The sequence below is a fragment of the Phragmites australis genome, chromosome 20 (genome assembly GCF_958298935.1).
Source record: "Phragmites australis chromosome 20, lpPhrAust1.1, whole genome shotgun sequence".
In the NCBI taxonomy this organism is placed as follows: domain Eukaryota; kingdom Viridiplantae; phylum Streptophyta; class Magnoliopsida; order Poales; family Poaceae; genus Phragmites; species Phragmites australis.
This window is the reverse complement of record NC_084940.1, coordinates 5003240-5025244: the sequence shown is the minus strand read 5'-3', so window position 1 is coordinate 5025244 and position 22005 is coordinate 5003240. Positions and strand designations below refer to the sequence as shown.

The window sequence follows — 22005 nt, the reverse complement described above, 5'->3', positions numbered from 1 at the left end:
CAACTTCTGCGTGTTCTGTGAGCGTGAGCAAGATCGATGGACATGAACGAGAGCAACGAGAAAGGGATGGAGAGCAATGCCTCCTCCGGCGCCGGCATCCCGGTGGAGTGGCAGTGCCAATTCAGCGCCGCCTACGCGTCGTGCCCGCCGGCGCAGCAGCATGCCCCTATGATGGACTCCTTCGCGTCGGCCGGCCTGTGGGCGTCGACCTCCCAGGCCATGGCGTTCTCGGACGTCAGCACCATGTCGGCCGCGCGGGGGCGCGGTTTCTTGGCGCCGGTGCCCGGGTTCCTCCCGCAGAGCCTCGGCCACTTCCCGGTGGATTCGGGCTTCATCGAGCGCGCCGCGCGGGCATCGTGCTTCGGTGGCGGCGGAGGGGTGATGGGCGCTTACGCCGGCTTCGGTGCAGCTGATCAGACCATGAACAACGCGTTCAGTGGCTCCTCGGAGGCGCTCTTAGATCACCAAAGGAAGAACGGCAACGAGAAGGCCGAGCCGGAGCTCGGCCGGAACGGCCACGACGACGTGCCGAGCTCGGAGGTGGCCGGTGGAGACTGCTCGTCCAAAGGGACGTCGGACTCCAAGAAGAGGAGAAGGCCTAATGAGGTGAGCACCATTCTTGCTTATGTCTAATTTTTTTCTAGCTTCCTTTCATCAATCTTTCAACTAGCTAAACTCAGATGTTACATGGATGTATCTGTGTGTGTTTTGTCTAATGAAGATGGGAGCCGATCAGGTTCAGTCTTCCCACTTGCCTGCTGATTCTGCAAACGAGAGCGTGCATAGCAAAGACAAAGGCGAGGAGAGCAGCCCGGCAACGACCACCGGCAAGTCGAAAGGGAAGGGAGCGAAAGAGACCTCCGAGTCACAGAAGGAAGAGTACATTCATGTCCGAGCTCGGCGCGGGCAGGCAACCAACAGCCACAGCCTTGCAGAAAGGGTATAGATTTGATCACTGAGTAGCATCCCAGTGCTTAGTGTCGATGCGTTATGGAAAATTACTGAGTTGTTTTCAGAACTCTGAATGTTGCATCTCTTTGTGCAGTTGAGAAGGGAGAAGATAAGTGAGAGGATGAAGCTTCTGCAAGACCTTGTTCCTGGCTGCAGCAAAGTAGGTCTATCTGACAAAAAAAAGGAACTTGTGTATATTTATGTTGATTTCAATACAAATGTAAGATCTTTGTCTCTTGAATTGAACTCAGGTCACTGGAAAGGCGGTAATGCTTGACGAGATCATCAACTATGTTCAGTCCCTGCAAAGACAAGTTGAGGTAACAACACAAGGAGTCTGAAAATCTTCACAGCTTGTGAATTAAGGCTTTAGCTTTGAACCGAGTTGTCATATCATATAGCAGTAGAACAGAGGAAGTAGAACGCTCGATACTGAGACCTGAATAGTATTTCTAGTAACTATGATTAACCGTTGATGCCAAACGGCAAACATTGACCTTCCCTTTATCTTGCAGTTCTTATCGATGAAGCTCGCCACAGTAAACCCAAGGCTTGATCTCAACATAGAAGGGCTTCTGTCAAAAGATGTATGATAGCTTCTTGCAGTCTCTTCTCCTTTCCTAATTATCCATCTAGGAATCTCACAAAGCCAGTTATTTTTTTTCTTATCATCAGCTGCTTCGCTTTCCTGGGGTCTCTTCATCTTCCATCGGATTCTCGCCAGAAATGATGCACCCACAACTACAGCTATCGCAGCCAGGCCTGATTCAAGGGGGTGCTGCTGGCATGGCCAACCCAGATGTGTTCCGAAGAATCATACATGCACAGCTAGGTGCAAAAGATGGATCACAGGTTAGCATCTATTCAAAACAATCTAACATCATACAATATTATTTTTATTTTTAAAAAAGAACAAAGCATACAGTATTCATTTCAGACCTCAGTCTTCATCTAACGAAAAATATAGTAGTTGACATAGCTTAAGCTATCATGTAGCAGCACAAATTGCTCCCAAAAATCGTACCTCGACAGTCTACAACCCTCCAATATTCAATGGATTATCTGAACATCTAGATACCTTATTTTCTTAACGGACAAGCTACAGATATCTCAAATTTTAGGCTCTCCTATTCCTATTTAGGTTGTCGAGTTCATGAACAAACTCGTGTCCCCAAAATCTTCAGTATAGCAACACGTACTAATAATCGATAAACTTGAGCAACCAGCTGATTTAAGTTTTCAATTGTTCAGCAGATGCCCCACGCATTGAATGGGTCATTCAGTGACGTTACGCAGATGGCGTACCCGTCCCTGGGCTCACAGGACTTGAGCATCAGGCCATCGCAGGATGGGTTTCAAATGTGAAGAGCAGGCCACTTGCACATACGAGCAAAGTTTCCATCTGATTCATGGACAGGCATGCAGGCAGGCACAGGCACATAACTGATGCTGCTACTGCTGGAGTTGCAGTGCTAGCTCATCGCGTTACTGAAGCCTTTAACTGCGTCATGGCTGTGTATCGGCCGGTTTTTTGTTGTGTTCAGAAATGAAAAGGCTCGAGGAGCCCCACAGAAGCGCGCGCTGGAATGAATGAAAATCTGCGGCCTGGTCTGGATGGTTGGAAATTCTGTCTGGGTTAGTGCATTCATAGCGCACAGTGCAGCAACAATGGTTGTGTCTGTAGCGAGCAAATGAACTGCTGTGCAGGATGTAATGCAAAGAGCCTTGTTAAGTTCGTTCCATTGCTTTGTTTCAGGATGCAAAAACACTCCTAAACCGGGGGCGTTGTTTATGTTAAAAGATCAAACATTTGACTTGCGCTTCTATTACAAAGAATGATGCTAAATCATACGCGTTCATTCACCGTGTTCCTTCTGAAAGAGCTCTACAGCATCAAGTGTGCTTACAGCTTGTTAGGTTGGCTACCACACTTCATCGCATCAAACCGTGATAGCCACACTTCTTTGTAACGAAGAGTTCTTTCAGCTATGACTTAGGCAAATGTCACAAAGAAAATGAGTGCACCACATATAGATAGACTTGTGTCACACCACAACTGTGGCAAAAAAAAAATGACGTGAAAAGACAAATTTACCATTCTACTACTGTGAACTACCTCATCTTTTCTGAAAAAATTAAAAGAAGATGAGGTAGTTCACAATCGATTAGAATGCCAAACTTGTCTTTTGAAGATGAAAAACCTCATCTTCAACATAAAACTAAAAGAGCACAAGAGCTCATAACCTCGAGAGCAGAATCATTTTTTCCCTGGTTCTTTCCCCAATACGAAAGCCCCAACTTGTGACTAATCATGATCTCCAAAAAAGAACAAGAAACCACTTGCGACTGATCATGCATTCATGCACAGTGAAACTTCTGTTCACTTTACAGCTATCACCGAAGTGGACAACCGACGTACAGAATAACAAGCGTTTCGGTATATTCTGCCGGTCTCGCTAGGGTCACAGGACAAGGATAGACACCGTCAGATCCCCGGGTCACTCCAAGGAGCTGCCGCTTGCCTGCTTTTGTATTCGCCCGAGCCGAGCCCCTGTACGCAGCCGTACGCTGGCGCAATTCCGCCCGTGTGCGAGCAGTCCGCCCGAGGTGCAGGCTCCGGCGACCGCGACGCCGCGTCGGACAAACTTCTGATCGTGTGTCCGTCGCGGCACTCCGGTCGTGCTGCTGGTGCCGGCATCCGACACGTTTCCGCCGTACGGCGCGCGTGCGGAGGCAGAGCCGCCGGGCGCCTGCGGGGAGCGGGGCTTGAGCGACGCGGATGTGGATGGATGGACGAGGTGGGACGCGGACGCGGCAGCCGGCCCTTGCGGCCGGCGGGAATGTGGCGAAAGAGCCCATGCCCGCGGACCGTTTCGGAGGGTGGGCTGAAGCCCGCGTTGGCAGGCCGAGCTAATTTTCTCATCACGCAATCAACAGTAGTATAATGCGTCAATGAACCACGCAACCACTCTGTTCAGCCGGGCAGACCCGGTATAGCGACATAGGTGTACAGATGTACACCTAATATTTTTTATAAGAAATCACAATTAGAGATGATAAAATATATATACACTTATAAATTTTTGAGCAAAATATATATTTACAGTTAGATCACATTATGTATATTTGAGCATAAACTTGTTAACTAGCACAGGCTAACCCAACCAGGTTGCGCTGTCCTCCCCACCCATCATATGATGGGCTAGTCTGCCCCCTCTTGTTGGCAATTGGCCTAAGAGCACAACTACCACGCATGGAGCCACGACGTCGACGCCTTATACGCTCTAAGCTGAGCGAATAGAAACATCGTTTGTATATTACATACACATACTGTTCCTGAGCACTTAACCATATTATAGAACCTGACATCACAGTCTACGAACACCAAAAGATATCATTTTTCTTGAGCTGGAGCATTATGGTTCCATTAACAGTGAATGACCAAATCGTCTGCCACCACATTTGTTATAGAAATTGGGAAGCGATCGATCCATCTCTGACTGGGGCTCACTCCTGACACCAGCAACCACATTATTACTTTCTCTCAGGAAGAAACAAACCATATAAGAACTCAAAGATAACAAGAATCGACTTTTAATATCTCGAAAGATCACACCCGCTGGGGCCAAATCGTGGCTAGAACTTGTTAACGCTTCTTGGACTATACAGCCTCAAAGATCACTCTAGTCATGCCTCTGTGCTGCGTGCAAAAAAAGATATCAATTTTGAAACATCTAAAACAATATTATCAATTCAAACATTAAGCCTTAGCTAAACAAAGAAACATATATTATTTCAGACAAAGTCAGATTCTGATAAAACCCATTATAGATTATTTGACACAATAATGCATTAAAAACACAAAGATGATATCGCTCATAATTTTTTAGAAATAACTGCAATGATGTAAAGTTATCGAAATATTAATATTTTCATATGATGTTTCTAGATAAAAGATATCTAAGCAGGAAAGAGCATGAAATCATCATGTATGGCAATGATGCAACGACAAACCTAGGTTATAAGTTTTGGGGTGATCATGAACTAGTAGCTGCATCCAATCTCCGAAAAGTTCCGATTGTTTAGATTTTTGGAATGGGATATTTACGGAGTTATTTCAATATGTTGGTCTAGCAGAAACAACTTGTTAATTATTTTATTTGTGATGTCATGATTTTTTAGGAAAATGAAACTTTTAAGCTAGAATGGACATATTAGAAAAAATAGAGGGTGCAATGTTTTGTATACCCACTCTTATAATGTTGTGTCTACCACTGTTGTTCAGCATAACTCAGTTCAAAAGCAACGGAGTCGCAGCTGATGCGCTCCTGAAGTCCTGATGAATCCCCTTGGGCTCGATCTGGTCTGGTCAAGCAGTTGCGATGTCTCCACCGAGATGTGCTTCTTGACTTTTTCCATCTCCTTTGGCTCCAGCATCGCCGCATCACCCTAGTAGCAATTGTTGAACAATGTAACAAACGTAGGTAGTATCACCCAAGACTAACACAACTACACAAACGACAAATGGACACATACGGAAGCACATTTTATTTATTTACAAAAAGAGAGGTAAGCAAGGGCAAGAAGACCATAAGTAGATTTAATGATTCACACAAAACACAATGTAGCATCATTACACTTGTGCATACATCCACACCTGAAAAAGTAATGATCGGATAATCAGGAAAAACCTTCAGAACTTGATGTCAAAAAGAGGGGTGAAAAGAAAGACGTACCATGCATGCCTAACACTATGAATAAATCACTGTTGATCATGGTAGAGATAAAACCTATGCACGAGCAAAATGCTCAAGAAGTTAGTAAGAATAAAATACAAAAATAACACAGAAGAAGTTGAAAGAACAAACAATTACGCACCATGCTCTTACCCACTGTGCAGGGAAAAAAGCAAGAAGGACGAGTAGTAAGGGCAGAATGGACAAAGCAGTGAAACGGTGCAAGGAACACGAGGGGAATCGTATCAGCAAAGTCAGAGGATGAATAGTATCGTGACATTAGCATTTCTGACCCGTTATATTTGGAACGGACGCACCAGATTATGTGCTACAGTACCACTATAAAAAGTAGAATTGCTACAGTACCGCTATAAATAATGGTAAAGTATTGTTCACTCAGACTCATATTATTGTGCATTTCGGTGACTTTGTAAAGCAAAATCAGAGGATGCGCGTCCACATGAGGTTGATCATCTACCAGGCAATTTACTCTCCTTGTCGACCTCTCCAGCTTCTTACTCCCCTCTTCTTAAAATATGCACTAACAGATATATTAAGACAAAGTTTTAGAGTCTGATGAGAAATTATTCTAGAGATAAGCAATTGAAAAGTTATCTATAGAGTTGCCCCTGCAATAGTAAGCGTTATTTTATGTCTCTAATCAGCAAGGTCATGAGATGTGTGGTGGGTGTCAATATGTTTCACGTACCGGTTCCTAATTTTCCACCGTGGGAGGAATTGGTAGCCATGGCTAAAGGGTAATCCAAAGTCAGCTGTTGGCCTGCCAGTTTATTTCCTTTTGAGAAGGAAAATTTGTCGATTTATTCATACGCACGGATAAGGTAGTAACTTCACCTAGCCTACCTGCAAACTTAGTCTGATTGCCTCGATCGCCTTGGTACCATACACACGAATAGGATGTAAGCGGATAGCCCACTAGTCCACATAAGAACTCGCGCGTATGTTACTTTATTTTTCACCTACTAGTATAAATGGATGCAAAAATATAATTATAACTATGGTTAAGCAGGCCTCAAAACCCACAAGCCCACCCTGCTTGCATCCCTACACATGGACAGGAGGATGTCCTCGAAGATTCGGAATGCTTCGGTGTCGCTGATTGCCTCAGCCTCCACATCCATGCCGTCAAGCCACAGCTCCTCACACCTCCCATCTCCCATGGAGAATCTTGACTCGGCCATGGCGTCGTTGGATACGGCATAGCACAGACACCATTGCGCTGCATGGCGCCTGGAGCTCGTGGTGTGGAAGTCCATGACCACCGCCGCATCCTTTGCTCGCTGGCCTCTTGCCTTCTTCTCATTTGGGTGCTCTGGCTGGCAAGATGACTGCAGCCGCCACAGTAGTGACTGTTAACTCAGTCGTTGTGATGGGTCGGAGAATCGAAGCTCCTTGACCTCAATTAGGGTTGCACCCTTGTGATCGGACGACACAAGTTTGGCCCCTCTGGCTAACTGTGGTCTATAAATTTTACATAAAATCCTCGCATTTGGATCAGGATTAATAATCGCGGTCTAATATTTTGCAGTAACCTCTAACTTGTGGTTATTAATCAAGACTCGTATATTTGCATATAACCCCTAAATTAGATCGTGATTATTAATCATGATATTAGTATTTTAGAAACCTTGAAGTGGGACACTATTATTAATAGCAATCCAAATATTTAAAAAAATAGTTCTCTTCGCCGCCTTGTTTTCCTCCGCGTTCGCTCATGACGGAAAAATTGATGATTTGCCAAAAAAACTTAAACCAATTTGATTGCAATGCCATCAGAACCAATGGCAAATAGCCCCCTCTCTAAGTCTATAACAGTGAGATCAATGGCAAATAAGAAAATTCCATTTTTAACGGTGGCAAATAGTCAATTGGCCCGCTGATGGCTCCCGCTTCCCGTCCGGCGATGGCGATGGTCCCACTCGTCCTCCGGATATCCCCTCACCCCGTTGATCTCCCCTGCCAAACGCCGACGTTGGGTGGCATAGAGGATTCCAACCACTTCTGCGAACCCGAAGCAGACGAGGTCGGTGAGGAGGAAGAGGCGGTGACTCCTCATCTACGTTCACGAGAAGCGCTGTCAGACCCCCTCTTTTGGGGTCACCTCGTGTAGTCCATACCAGTCCCTGGATCAGTAGTTGGTATGCACGAATTCCAACAGAAGTAGACATCACAGACATACATCGATTAAATACGATAATAGAGTACAACACATAGTTCATTACAATAGAGGCCCGAAGGCATAAATTAACAAACCCTCAAAGCACAGCGAAAACACATAAAAGCGATCCATGCCCTACATGCAGCTTGAGTGCAGACAAAACCGACTTCTCTAATTTTCATCTTCTCTTTCGACGAAGTCGGCCTCTGGATCATCTGGATCCACAATTAGCAAGTGTGAGTACATAAGGTACTCAGCAAGTCCTACCTCAAGGGGGGAAATTAGATGCTTAAGGGTAGATCAAGGATAAGGTTGTAGAGTCTTTTAGGTTTTGCGGAAAGCTAGTTTTATTGATGCAAGGTTCATTTTGCAAAGACTAACTTTAAAAACACTTCCGAAAAGAGCACATAAGTTGAGCTTATGGGGGTTGACGGCCCTGGGGGAGATACATCCATCCCGCCAGTTCCCATAAGACTTTTGCCAGCAGACACACAGTCCAGGAGGCTTAGGGCACAAAGCCAAAACCCTTCTTTTCGAAAACACGACACACAGCCCACTCACACACCAAGGAGATACTCACGCCGAAAGCGGCGGCGGCCGGGCGACGGAAAGCGGTGGCGGCCGGGCGACGGAAAGCGGCGGTGGCCGGCGACAGGAGGGACCAAGGTACGCCCACAGGGGGAGGGAAAGGAGGGAGAGGGAAGGAGATAAGGGGGCCGGGGCGGGGCTCACCGGCGGTGGCGCTCGGAGTGAGGCAGCGAGGCGGCGGAGTGCTCGGGGAGAGGGAGAGAGTGGGAGTGAGGTGAGGGAGAAGGCACTGTTCACCCTTATATAGGGGTCGGCGACAGGTTGCACAGCGCGAGGGGCTGCGCGACGCGGGGCGCGAGGACTGCCGGCACGGCAACGGGACAGCGCGGCGCGACGTGGCAGGCGACGGTGGCAGACGGGTCACGGGGAGGGGATGGAGGAGATGGAAGAGAGAGGAAGAGAAGAGAGAGAAAGAGGGAGAAGGGAAAATTTAGGGATTTGACAAGCGCCGACCAGCGCGTCGATCTCCTCGTCCGCTCCAGTAATGCTCGGATGGCCCAGCAGCACCTTGGCGGCGCCGGCACTCAGGGCGCTGAACGCGTCCTCGGCGCGCGCTCGGGCGTCCTGGATCTTGGCCAGAGAGAGCCGCACCGCGCGAGGCCGTCGTCGTCGCAGAGGTCATTGATGGAGGCCGGCAGCGCAGCCCGGGCTGTTCCCGCAGCTGCGCAACGCGAGGAGCTCGACCACCCCATCCCGGCGTGGCGTCCGTGAGATTGCTGGACGTGTCAGGAGCTCGTCCTCCATGAGCGTGATCAGGTCGACCCTGAACTCCGCGTCGCCCGTGCCCACAGTCACGGCGGAGGCCGAGATGCGGATGTTGGTGCGCCAATGCACTGTCGCGGAGATCATGCCGGCCATCGAGGAGTAATAAGTGCTTCATCAAGGCAGCCGATGCCGGCAACGTTGTCTCGGAGATCCTGGAGGCCCGCCATGCAAGATCACAACTTCCGGCAGCTCAACAATATCGATGGTACTCAAAAACCAAATTTTGAGTCGAATGGTCGTAACGCTCTCCGATTTCATCGATGTCTGGCCTAGGAAGACGCACGCCTTCGTGGCGATATGGCTTTGGGGGATTGGTGGCTCAATTCGTCATGCGACGAACGGCCAGCTGCGCCCGTCTGGGAGCCGTTTCGCCGTGGAAGGCCGGCGACGGCGCCAACTGGAGCAGGAGCACCGAGAGCAGGTCCCTGACGAACGACAGTCTCTTGATGCTGTGCGCGCATAAGGCCATCTCCAACCGTTGCCCGTCGCAGTCCCAAATCCCTTCCCGATGGGTAAACGCGTGCGACGGGAACAAGGCGGCAGCTCCAAGGAGTTCCCTTCCCGGGCCGGCAGCGGACGGGATAGGAGAGAGGTTCCCACGCCCGGGGGAACCTCTCTCCTTTCCCTTCGCGGATTCGCAGCGCGGGGCAGGGGGAGTCGTTTGTGGGCGCGCGCTCGGGCGGAAGAGGCGGCAGCGAGGGGAGGCGCTATCGGCGACCGCGACGGAGGAGGAAGGTTGGCGGCGTCGGCGAGGGGATTCAGACGGCTGCCTCGACGGGCGCGTGTGCAGGGACGCGACGCCAGCCAGGGGAGCAGCGTACGAAGCGCGGCGGCGACGCGGAGTGACGACGGGAGGTACGAATCTTTTTCCCCCAAAGTACTTGGATCTGTGGATGTCGCGGTACAATAGGCAATCCGGTGTACGGGTGCTCAAGGAGGCGGTCTCCTCCGGTGGGGGGCGGGTGGAGAGTAGGGTTCCCGTGCGAGGAATGGATGTGGAGGCGCTGCAGCGCGAGGACGGGCCGAAGGCCAGCTCTGCGTGAGGGCGACGAAGGTGTGGTTCCAGATCCAAGGAGTCCGGATGAAATGGAACAAAATGCACAAAGTATTTCGTTCTTCATCGTCGCCCTTCTGTATTGGATTGTGGACGAAGCATGGGTCGCCGGAGTGCTCACTGACAGAACCACCTTTGGCTTGGTCTGGGCAAACACCTTGGGGTTCATACACTCTTCTTTCCTTCACACGAGCTAGCCTTCGGTATACGAAACACCAAGAACATTGCTTTTCCCCGCACGTTTGATGTGTGACCATTGGATGGGATTTAGCTGTTAATGTAGTTTACTTATGTACAAAACTGAAAACTAATCACAAGGATGGGATTGTTCGGTTGTTCTGTTGCATTTTCTTGAGGCTATAGAGTTGCATTGCATGTTCAGTCTTGTACATTTGTGGTATAGTTCATACTTTCGTAGAACAATCAAACTATTGGTTACATATATTTCAGAGTTTGTGGTTACATATATTATGGAAAAATTGGATGGTACAATCTGTTGGTTACATATATTTCAGAGTTTGTGGTATGCCTTACTTTTCAATGCTTCGATCAGTTGAATCAGTATAGGAAGCTTGTCATTCATGAAAGGCACTGTAAAATCTGTACGGTGCTTGACTGAGTCTTTATGTTTGTTGGCACATTGCAACGTCGCCGATGCTATTCCTCCGTGCTTGTAGATGGATGCCGCAATGGTAGCTCGTGTCGTGTCGACGATGCAGGACCATGTCGCAGAGGCCGCTGCTGCTTTGAAGAAGGTGGCCAATGATAACTTGAGTCCCGACAGCACCCCTGCTGCCGTGGATCTCAACATGGCACTTCTGCAGGTCGAGACCATTGCGGCGGACTTGGAGCAACTCGTGTTCCAAGTAGAGGATGCTCTTAGCGGCGGTGTTGTGCACAACCCAGTTGCTTCGGACGCCAATTACAGCGTGGCAGTACAAGAGGAACCATCAGCTTCCATGGACAGTGACGACGACGTCATCCTTCCGGCTGATACCAGTTCGGAAGAGCTTCTTGTTGAAAGTTCAGATGATGGAATGACCATCGAATCTGATCGTTCATGGAGGCTTTAGTTGGGTATGGTGTTTGTTACCTAAGTGTTGGGAATCTGTGAAGTCCAGGTAGCCGGTCCCCAAATGGTTGACCTGTAGTTAATTGTCTTGTACTGTTGTATTCCTCCGTGTTGTAATCATTGTTGCGTAAGACATATCCGTCGTCATGGTAATGGTAGTGAATCAATCTAGTATGAATGGTTTATGATGAAGTAATGACATTAGCTCGAATGCTTGATTTTGTTGCTTGAATGCATTGCTAATTTGTGCTATACAGTGCATGTTTCCTCACTAGTTACAAACAGAGGTAGCAGTACATCATGTTGTTGTGCAGGAGTCAACCTTTTTGCAGTCCAGGAGTGGTTGTTCAGGAGTAAACCTTGATGGACCGAACAATGTGAACCTTTGAACAGTTCTCAAATTAAACATTTTTGCAGTGAAGAATCTTAACCTTTTTGCAGTTCTGCATTTCAACATTTTTTCAGTTATGAATTGTAATGGTTTTGTGTTGTCCTGTGCAGGTTCTCCATGGATCCATTCTACGAGAGTTTTCTTCAGGACGGAGTTCAGCGGATGACATGGTCGGGGCCACAAATGCAGGGGGCATCGTCTTCAGTTGCAGCTAGGGCAGAGATGGGGCAGTTTGTGTTTGCCGAAAGTCCCGATGTGCACCCTGTTCCGGAGGAGGAGGTGGGGCAGTTCAGCATGGGTAGTGAGGGCAACATAAGGAAGAAGGTGACCACTTCGAAGAAGAAGAAGAAGGCGGACCCGAAGACGGACCAAACAAAGTGGACAGATGCGGAGGACGAGCTACTCGTCTCTGCATGGTTAAACGTCAGCCAGGACCCTATAGTTGGAACTGATCGGTCAAAAGATACGTACTGGGGAAGGATCACCAAGTACTTCAACACGTTCAGGCAGCCTTCAATGATGCCTAGATCCGATAAGGCTTTGATCAACCACATGAAGGTCATCACGGACGCGGTTAGCAAGTTTGCGGTTCAAGTTCGGAAGGTCGAGCAGCTCAATCCAAATGGGACCAACGAGCGGGACAAGGTACATAAGTCTGATTTTGTACTTTGCTTACTACCGTAGTTAATTCTGACTACAATTATATCACATTGCTGCTGCTGTCTTGAAGTGGGACCAAGGAACACAAAGTCTATCACATTAGTTTATCTGATTCTTCAAGGTTTGTCATGTTCTCACAGAGAAACACAAAGAACAAGGATAATTGCACCTCCTGTCAATTGTGCCCGTGAAAAGGGGGAAAATGAAAATACATAGATAAAAGAACTATGCTTCATAATATGGTTTAATGGACCAAATATTAAGTATAAGGCATTGAGTGTAATTCAAAATATCAGTGCTGTCAGCATTTTGTTCCTTTCTTGCTTTCTTGTATTCTGCCCTTTTTCTTGCTTCTTTATGCCGACCAACGATTTAATCTAGTGTGTAATGCAATAAACAACCTTAAGTGATATATATGTCTGTCATTACTCTATCTAGTGGTTGCCAACCTCACTTATAACTAAGCATACAATACTAGTCAGGACTATGCCACCAACCTTGCCAAGTACACATTGCTGATGTCTTGTTGTAGGCTTATACTTGGTCACCTGAGTTAGTGCTCATGGCTGATTGCATGGCGTGTTACATTGCTTATACTTCTGTAGTATGTGTATGGTTTGATCACAAATAGGTAGGCTTATACTTATGTAGTATGTGTATGGTTTGATCACAAATAGGTATGCTTATACTTATGTAGTATGTGTATGGTTTGATCACATATAGGTATGCTGTCTTTTTCATTTACCTTTTGTGTCATTCTTTTGTGATTCGCAGATGGCACGGGCTTGCACAGCGTACAAGGGGATTGAGGGGAAGCCGTTTGCTTACACGCACTGCTGGGTTATGCTCGCAGACCATCCCAAGTGGCACGCGCACGAGACCACGAAGACACAGAAGGTGCAGGAGGTAGCTGACGCACAGTCCCACCCAACACCCTGCAATGAAGTGCCAACCGACGCAGCTTCAAACGCCTCTACAGATCTTCCTAGGCCCATTGGAAGGGAGGCAGCTAAAGCGGCCCGTGCGGGGAAATCAGCTTCCAGTTCTTCTTTGCCTACCGTGTCTGGTGGGCTGTATGCAACTCAACTTGCTGAGATGAGTGAAACGAAGAAGATTATGGTGGAGCTGAAGAAGGAGCAAATTTCTATCATGCGTCTGCAGGCATCCGTTCAAGTAAATGATCAGGACGAGCGTATAATGAAGGTTGACTTGGAGAGTGTTTCTGGTCCCCTGAGAGAGTACTACAGGAAGAGGCAAGCAGAGATCTTAGCGCGATGGACTACCGTAGAACATAACCCGTAGAGGTTCAGCCGAATGTTTGACGTTGCTACTTGGGCCTAAATTCGACATTCTATGTACTTGTGTGTTAAATTTGAACTACTCCTTTGTTTGACGTTGCTACATTACAGCTTGGGTTTGCTTGTGTTTGGACTAGAACTCGGAATTTTTTTGCTTTTGTCGCCTGCTTGTACATCACAGCGGACATGTTTGCATGTACATTATGAGCAGTATATGTTTCCTCCTGTTTGGAGTAGCCCTGAGTATGTGTCATCGATCTCTCGATTCAATCAGTATGTGCAATAGGGCCACAGTCACGATAGAAAGAGTTCATAATTTATCGGTACCTTACATTGCAATTGAAATACCATAAACTCACATTACAATGAAGACGCTTCGACTAGACCGAACATTACTAAAGAGACGTTCGAAATTAGACAGTACAGATGGGCGGAACCTTTTTGCCTCAGTATTGAGCTCCATGGCGACTTCATATGTGCTCCACCAAATCATCACGCAATTGGTGGTGTATTGCCCGGTTCCTAATTGCTTCAGTTGCTTCTATGTATTGGAGCACGGCTTGGTCTGGATCACGACCCTCGATTGTCGCTTTCTCGCCCATATATTCAAACACCTCATCCATATCGGTGCCGCCTCTCTCGTCCTCAATTATCATATTGTGCATTATGATACAAGCGGTCATAATGTTGTGTAGTGTGCGTTGTTCCCAAAGTCTTCCTGGACCCCGAATTATGGCGAACCGCGACTGCAGGACGCCAAATGCGCGTTCTACATCTTTCCGAACTGCTGCTTGCATGGCGGAGAACAGCACGCTCTTGTTCCCCCTTGGTGATGGGATAGGCTTCACTATGGTCGCCCATTCAGGGTAAATTCCATCACCTAGGTAGTAGCCCATGTCGTACGTGGTACCGTTTATGGTGTACGACACAGGAGGGGCAGTCCCGTCCGTGAGCCTGCTGAAAATGTTAGAGCGGTGCAAAACATTTATGTCATTTAGACTACTGGGCATTCCAAAGAAAGCATGCCATATCCATAGATCGTACGACGCAACCGCCTCCAAAACTATAGAGGGTTTGCGCGTATGACCGGTATACGCGCCATGCCATGCTTTCGGGCAGTTCTTCCAAACCCAATGCATGCAATCGATGCTACCTAGCATCCCGGGGAACCCTCTCTGCTCGCCGATGGCTAACAGTCGGGCAGTATCCTCCGCGGTGGGAGAGCGTAGGTACTCATCGGAGAAAAGCAAGACAACAGCTTCCACAAACTTTGTCAGGGCAAGCATCGCTGTGCTACCCCCAATCTGAACATACTCATCCACTGCGTCAGAACTGACTCCATATGCCAGTTGCCGTATGGCAGCTGTCATCTTTTGAAGGGGGCTTAGCCCCAGTTTCCCAGTGGCATCCCTCTTCTGGCGAAACCATGGGTCGTGGTTCTCCACAGCAGTGGCTATTCTCAAGAACAAAGCCCGACTCATCCGAAACCTGATAGGGTGCACAATCGTTAGTAACCAAAGACAACCTGCAATTGTGTTTGTATGGAAGATGCGCGTACCTACGACGGAACAGTATATCACCATACACTGGGTTGTTGCTGAAGTAGTCCCGAAATAGCCTTGCAGCACCTTCCTGGTGCCCACGATCTATGACCGCATGTCATAGGACTGAGCCCCGATGACGAGTGCGACCTTGGGTCCGAAGCTCTTCCTCCTCGATGGCGACCATCATCATCAATTCTTCCTCATCGTCGCTCGAGTCCGATGAGAACATGAACTGATCTCCAGACGTAAATGAGGTCATTGTGTAAGTGTGGAATGTGGACGCAATTGTGCCTCTCGACATCACGATGACCCCTCTTTTGTAGCCAGGACAGTCTTCTCGAGCAAGCAACTCCCGTCTAGCTTCACATGCAAGCTACCAGCCATGTGACCACTTCCTTCCACGAGAAGGCTCGTGCCCACGAAGGCATCAGGCATGTGGTTCCTGCCTTGCAAAGGAAAGCTCGTACACACGAAGGTACTACCGATATGCTATCTAAAGATGTATCGTGTACTTACAAAAGACATGTACAAAATACTACATGCGGCCAAGAAACGGGTAGCGCGCGTGCACATCTTTTCTACGGATTTGGGAAGAAAATAAAATCGAGAATAAAGTGCTACAAACATTGCTCGCGAAAAAATGTTGGGTTCCAGGCACCACCATCTTCAAACTCACCATAAAAAAACTTTACATTGTATTCATACAACGTATTGCAGCCGTATTGTATCCCATGTGGCGGTTATGAGGAAATGGTAAAATAATACAATTTTGTTGGGGAAGGGAACAGGGAAGGGAATGCTGTTGGAGTGCAGGAACCTGAAGGGAACGAATCTGGGAAGGGAATCTCTTCGGGAAGGGATTTTTGGATGGGAAGGGAAGGAAACGGTTGGAGATGGTCTAACACCCCCCTCCCCCCCCCCCCCCACAAAACACACACGCATGCACGCAGAAAATGGCACCATCTTTTCAAAAACCAGCGCTAGAATGCACAAAGTATGTATAAGACATTTTGTTTGAATGAGTAGCCTACAAAATTTATCCTCGCAGCTCAACCCGAACCAGATCCATGCTGAATCCAATGTTCTTACAGCTTTCTTGCTCAACCTATCATAAACTAGGCTCTGGTTCGTACTTCTTCAATTTTGCGCTCATACACTTCCGAGGCATAGTCCTTGACTACAAGACTCACACTATTATAAAATCAGACTTATATATCGGCTCATCACTACATATTTTTAATAGGCTAGTAGTGATGCCATACGGAAAGAATCAGCCATCGTAACTTATGAATCAATAATTATAAGTATCATCACTACCGGATGGTGGATTAAGCCGGCAGTGATGAGGAGCAAAGTATCACTGCCGACTCAATCCATCGACAGGCAATGATAACATAACATCACTACCAGCTGGTTAAATTAGTCGGCAGTGATGTCCCCCTTCCCCACCTACTTCAAACTTGAGCTAACAGACAATTCGATCAGAATTTTCTCTCCTCACAAACTCTCACACGACAGCACTCACTTCATTCATTCTCCCCTTTTGATTCTCCCACCACTCAAGCTCATTTTTGTTAAGAAGAAGGTATAGATGAGTTCTCTCCAGCTATCCAAACAAAATCTCTTCTTTCCTCTCCATTTGTTCATTTATCTTTTCTTCATTTTTTGGCAAGTGAAACTTGTATTTTTTTTTTAAACAACAAGCAAGCTTTTAGGAGCCTCTTGAGATCAAATAAGTTAAAATCTCCAAGTTAAATCCTATATTTAGTTTTTTAACTCAAAATGTTACTTTAAAAACCAAAGTTGATCTTATCCCTTATTTTAATTTTTAATGAATTAGAAAATTTCATCATAATATTTAGGTATGTAGCAAGATCCAATTGTATTTTTGATATTTTATTTAATTAGCAAGTTCCAATATAGAAACTTTATATATGAGCGTATTTATTTTTCATGTTTCCTTAATGAGTCATAGATAAGGGGTTGAATAATAAAGAAATTTTCTAGGAAGGTCACTAACAAATATTCATCGGAAGCAGACGTGAAAGCATGCAAAAGGCGGCTCCTCCAACCCGGGCCGATTGCCGATAGGAGATGATGAGGTAATTTATTTGTTGGTGATCACAAAATCTTCTAGATATTGTGAATTTGGATTTACAATAATAATATAATTGTATATGGACAGAAGATGGATGTACGATGCGAGCCGTGTGAGCGCAGAGTACAAGAATGGCGTGGATTGTTTCCTGGTACAAGCTGTGGCGCACAAATCAAATACACAATCTCAATACATGTGTTGTCCATACGTCGATTGTGAGAACAAGAAGCAGTTTCCCACCACCCAGTAGATACATTCTCACTTGATGCCAAGAGGTTTTATGCCTCGCTATACTCATTGGACCGAGCACGTTGAAGCTGGGATCGTGCAGGAACGTTGATACATTGGCAGAGAAGACGAAGACTTGTGCACTGATATACTGGCTAATGAATACACCGATATGCCGCCTGCTAGAGATACGTTGGTCGATGATGATCTAAAGGAGATGTTGGCCAACGCGAACGCCAACACTGATGATCTGGAGCAGATGTTTCGCGATGGGGAGGGGAACTTCCAATGAAAGGGAGTTTCAAAAGTTCCAACGTATGGTAGAGGACTCTAAAACACCGTTGTTCCCAAGATGCGAGAAGGAGCACATAAAGTTACGTACCGTGCTTTCACTGCTACAATTGAAGGCAAGCAACAGGTCGTCTGATACAAACTTCACAGAGTTGTTACTGTTATAAAAATTGCTTCCAAAGGAAAATATGTTATCAAAAAATACGTAATAGGCCAAGCAGGTTGTGTGTCCATTGGAGTTGGAAGTACAAAAAATACATGTATGTCTAAACGATTGGATGTTGTATCGCGGAGAGTATGTAGACTTGGAAGCTGTCTCGTCTATGGTGCATCGCGGTACAAGTGTGACCGTGATGATATCGATGGTGAAGGAAAGAATAAAAGGCCTCCTGTCAAGGTGATGTGGTACTTTCAGATAGTCCCCCCATTTGGAGCGTTTATTTACGAACAAAAGGCATGCTGAATTGATACAGTGGCATACCGAGGAGCGTAAGGATGATGGAATGCTGAAGCACCCTGCTAATTCTAAGCAGTGGAGAAACATTGATAGAAAATACAAGGAGTCGTTTGAAGAAGATGTGAGGAATATAAGATTTAGGTTAAGTACGGATAGGATGAATCCATTCGGTAATATGAGTAGTAGTCATAGCACTTGGCTTATGACTCTTTGTATCTACAACCCCTTCTTCATTGGTTGTGTATAAAGCAGAAGTACATTATGATGTCGGTGCTGATACCAGGGCCGAGGCAACTTGGCAGCATTACAGTACCTATGCATCAAGAGGCCTGACATTGCATACTCCATTAACCGTGTATGTCAGTATATGCAAGCACCCACGAATTTCCATTGGGGAGCAGTCAAGAGGACCCTTTGCTTTCTGAAGCATAGTTCCACAAATGGCCTCTGCATCTATCAGTCTGGGTCTTTGTTACTGAGTGCCTTCTCCGACGCAGATTGGGCCGGCTGTGCAAATGATCGTCGGTCGACTAGAGGTTTTGCAATCTTCCTCGGAGCCAATCTCGTTTCTTGGAGTGCTTGGAAGCAACCAACAATGTCAAGGTCGAGCACAGAGTCCGAATATAAGGCTCTTGCAAACACTACTGCTGAGTTGGTGTGGGTACAGTATGTTCTTTGAGAGCTAGGAGTTTCTCAGCTGAGAGCTCCATCGTTGTGGTGTGACAATCTCAGAGCCTCCTACCTTTCATTAAATCTAGTCTTTCATGCCCATACTAAGCACATAGAGGTGGATTTCTATTTTGTTCGTGAGCGTGTTGCACAAAAGGCTCTAGAGATCTGGTTCATTCATTCCAGAGACTAGCTTACGGATATCTTCACCAAACCATTGTTATTGATGTATTCTCTTGACTACGCTCCAATCTCAACATAATTACCAGTAGTTGTGATTGAGGGGGCCTATAAATGTGGCTTAGTTCTCCGGTTGTTACAAGAGCAATAGATATCAGCAAGAGGTTGTTTGTGTTTGTTGTAAAAAAAACCAGCCAATCACCGTTATATAGCGTCGAGTATATATATGAAGAGCATGCCACAACTTTGGTGTGTGTGTTAACCCTAATCACTTCGTCATGGTTAGCTCTTTCAGAAAGAAAAAAACAGTAATTTGTTCTATGTTAAGTTGTCCTCGTACTTCAATATCTTTCTGAACCAGCTTTTCCAAGAAAGGAGCGGTTTTTGCACTCTGAAGACTATTTGGTAGCAATATAATAGATTGCCTTCTGGTTTTCAGGCATATTTTCTACGTATTGATCAAGACTTATATGATATGTCTCATGTTTGGAAGAGTAGAACCGTAGCAAAGGAGCAAGACGCTTGTGATTTCCTGTGTCCGCAATACAGCAAAGCTTCATGAACTTGCCAAAGCTCTCCCAGAATGTATTGCAGCCCTGCAGCACGAGTGACAACAATCTTCAACACAAGTACAATAAAATCAACATATGGGGATGAAACAAGGTTCAACTCTAAACTCTAACCTCTTTGTCATCCTTCTCGGCAATCTCTTGAATCATGTCAAATTAATGTCTTCCTAACAAGCCTCTTACGCATAATTCCGACCTGAAACATAAGGATGGCACCATTATATCCAAACATCAACAGCATCATGTATCTCGATCAAACATATTATATGGAAAACATTTTACAGAACTTACAATTCTACTCCCCGGCGGGCTTCTCGGCGACAGCTGCGTCGCACCTCACCCCGACCATCCTCCTCCGAGCCTCCCACCCCACCCCTCTCACGCACCGCACCGCGCCCCTCCCATGCGTCACAATCGTGGCACGCGGTGAACCCGACGACAGGCTCGGCCTCAGCGCGGCCACCGATGACCCCCCCAGGCTCCTGCTCAGCACCGGCGCCATGAACGAGGTACAGAGACTAGAGACCAAGGCCAAGTGCTCGCGGCTTCCCTCGTGTTTGTTTGGTGGTTCGGTGTGACACTTGGGAAGTTACGAACGAATAAGAGCTAGGGTTTATATGGAGAGAGAGAGAGAGAGAGAGAGAGAGAGAGAGAGAGAGAGAGAGAGAGAGAGAGAGAGAGAGAGAGGGAGATGGGCGCGGGGCGATAGAGGGTGGGAGGTTGATCTTTTTCCTTTTAGCGGGCGACCGTTTGAGCGGAGAAGATGGCTGAGTGGAAGGTGCGGGACCCTCATTTGAGATGTCATATGGGCCTGCTCTATGTGATTTCTGGGCCGCTTCTTTAGTTGTTCGGGCTCTGCACAGTTTTCACGCCCCTAGACTAGGATCGGGCCATGCGCGAAAACGTCGAGCAGCACCGCACATACAGCCCAACAGCACAGGTTCCCGCCGCCCCTCGGACACACACACCATACAGGCCAGCCACCTGCCGCAGCCCACCGGCCGAACCGGGCTCCCACCTCCCCTCCAGTCACGCCACGCATTTCCACTTCCCGCCCGACGCCCACGGCGTCCCTGCAAATGCCCGCCGCCGCAGCAGCGCCACGCTCGCGTCGCTCCGCACCCGCCAGCGTCCTCCACCCACCCCTCTGCACCAGACACCACTGCCCCATTCCCCAGACACATGGTCGCGGAACCCGAGCGCTGCCGGCACGGGCCCTCCCGCCCGCGCGCTAGCTGCCGGACAGCCGAAGCCGTGTGCTGCACCCCGACAACGAATGGAATTGCACGCGCGTCAATATTCTGAAAATGGCATGAAGATGTACGTTACGGTACGGCGTCCCGTGGGAACCAACGCATCTGGCGCCAGAGCCCGAGCTACTACAGTACATTACATGAACGAAGGAAAGCAGGCCAGCACGAAACGTGCACTTGTGATTGTTCCTTCGTTCTGCGCCTCTGAAACCTCTGCACGAAAAATTTAGCTGCCGCGCCCGTGCGGCACTGGGTCAAAGATCTGGGACACCAGAGTCAGGTTCAGACGCCGGGACAACAGCAACTCTACTTAGGTCCGTTTGTTTGAGTTTTTGTTGATTTCTACAGAAGCTAAACTTTGAAATAAATAGAGTTTTAAAAAGCTAATTTTTAAAATATTGAAAAGCTAGCTTTTGATAAAATAAACTAAAAACTGAGAAGCTGACTGAGAGATGTTTCTCTGATTTTTGATGTGTTGATAAGCTAAAAATTTTTCATAAAAACTAACAGTCAAAAGTCAAAAAATTAGAAGCTAACTTTTAATAAAAACTAGCTTTCATCCAAAGCTCAAAAACCACCGCTGAAACAAACAGACCCTCTACTACCAAGTGGTCATCACGACTATCTCCAGCATTAGCCGATGAGACCCACCCGCTGTCTAAGTATACCCAACCGACCCCAAATTCAGTGTCTCAGACTGGTGATCCGGCTTCGCTGGGAACTAATCCCCATTTGATCTCACGCGCCAATTTTTAATCCGGCCAGCACGACGCAGTTGGCGCCAGATCTTTGACCGGGGAGTCGTTGAGCTGAGAAAAACAAGCATTAGGCCCTAAACTACTGCTTACTAGGGGCACGAATCTTGACTGTTATATAAGTAACGTGGCCCTCGCTTAGGTAACTTCAAAGCTCCCCGACCAGCTTTAATAATCAGGCTCTCTCGATCTCGCTCGCCGGGCTCGATCACCACTGCCACTTTGGAGCCGCAGATCACACTGCAAGATATGGCCCGGCCTTGGCCG

General features: G+C 47.3%; 2 protein-coding genes across 3 annotated transcripts; one reads left to right on the top strand and one right to left on the bottom strand.

The window, feature by feature from the left end:
• The first annotated feature begins 36 nt into the window (after positions 1-36).
• LOC133901785 (transcription factor bHLH49) lies at positions 37-2766 on the top strand. 2 transcript variants are annotated; one of them, XM_062343278.1, is made up of 7 exons: positions 37-606; positions 722-940; positions 1046-1111; positions 1203-1271; positions 1467-1538; positions 1627-1803; positions 2206-2766. In XM_062343278.1, exons 1-7 carry the CDS (start codon positions 37-39, stop codon positions 2314-2316), a joined length of 1284 nt encoding a protein of 427 aa, XP_062199262.1. In that variant the 3' UTR covers positions 2317-2766. The 2 variants fall into 2 exon arrangements, with proteins under 2 accessions (XP_062199262.1, XP_062199261.1); XM_062343277.1 differs by having other exon boundaries at positions 2203-2766.
• Positions 2767-14164: 11398 nt separating this feature from the next.
• On the bottom strand, positions 14165-15064 carry LOC133902388 (uncharacterized). The gene has a single exon (XM_062343973.1). The coding sequence runs from the start codon at positions 15062-15064 to the stop codon at positions 14165-14167; it is 900 nt and encodes a 299-aa protein (XP_062199957.1).
• Positions 15065-22005: the final 6941 nt, after the last annotated feature.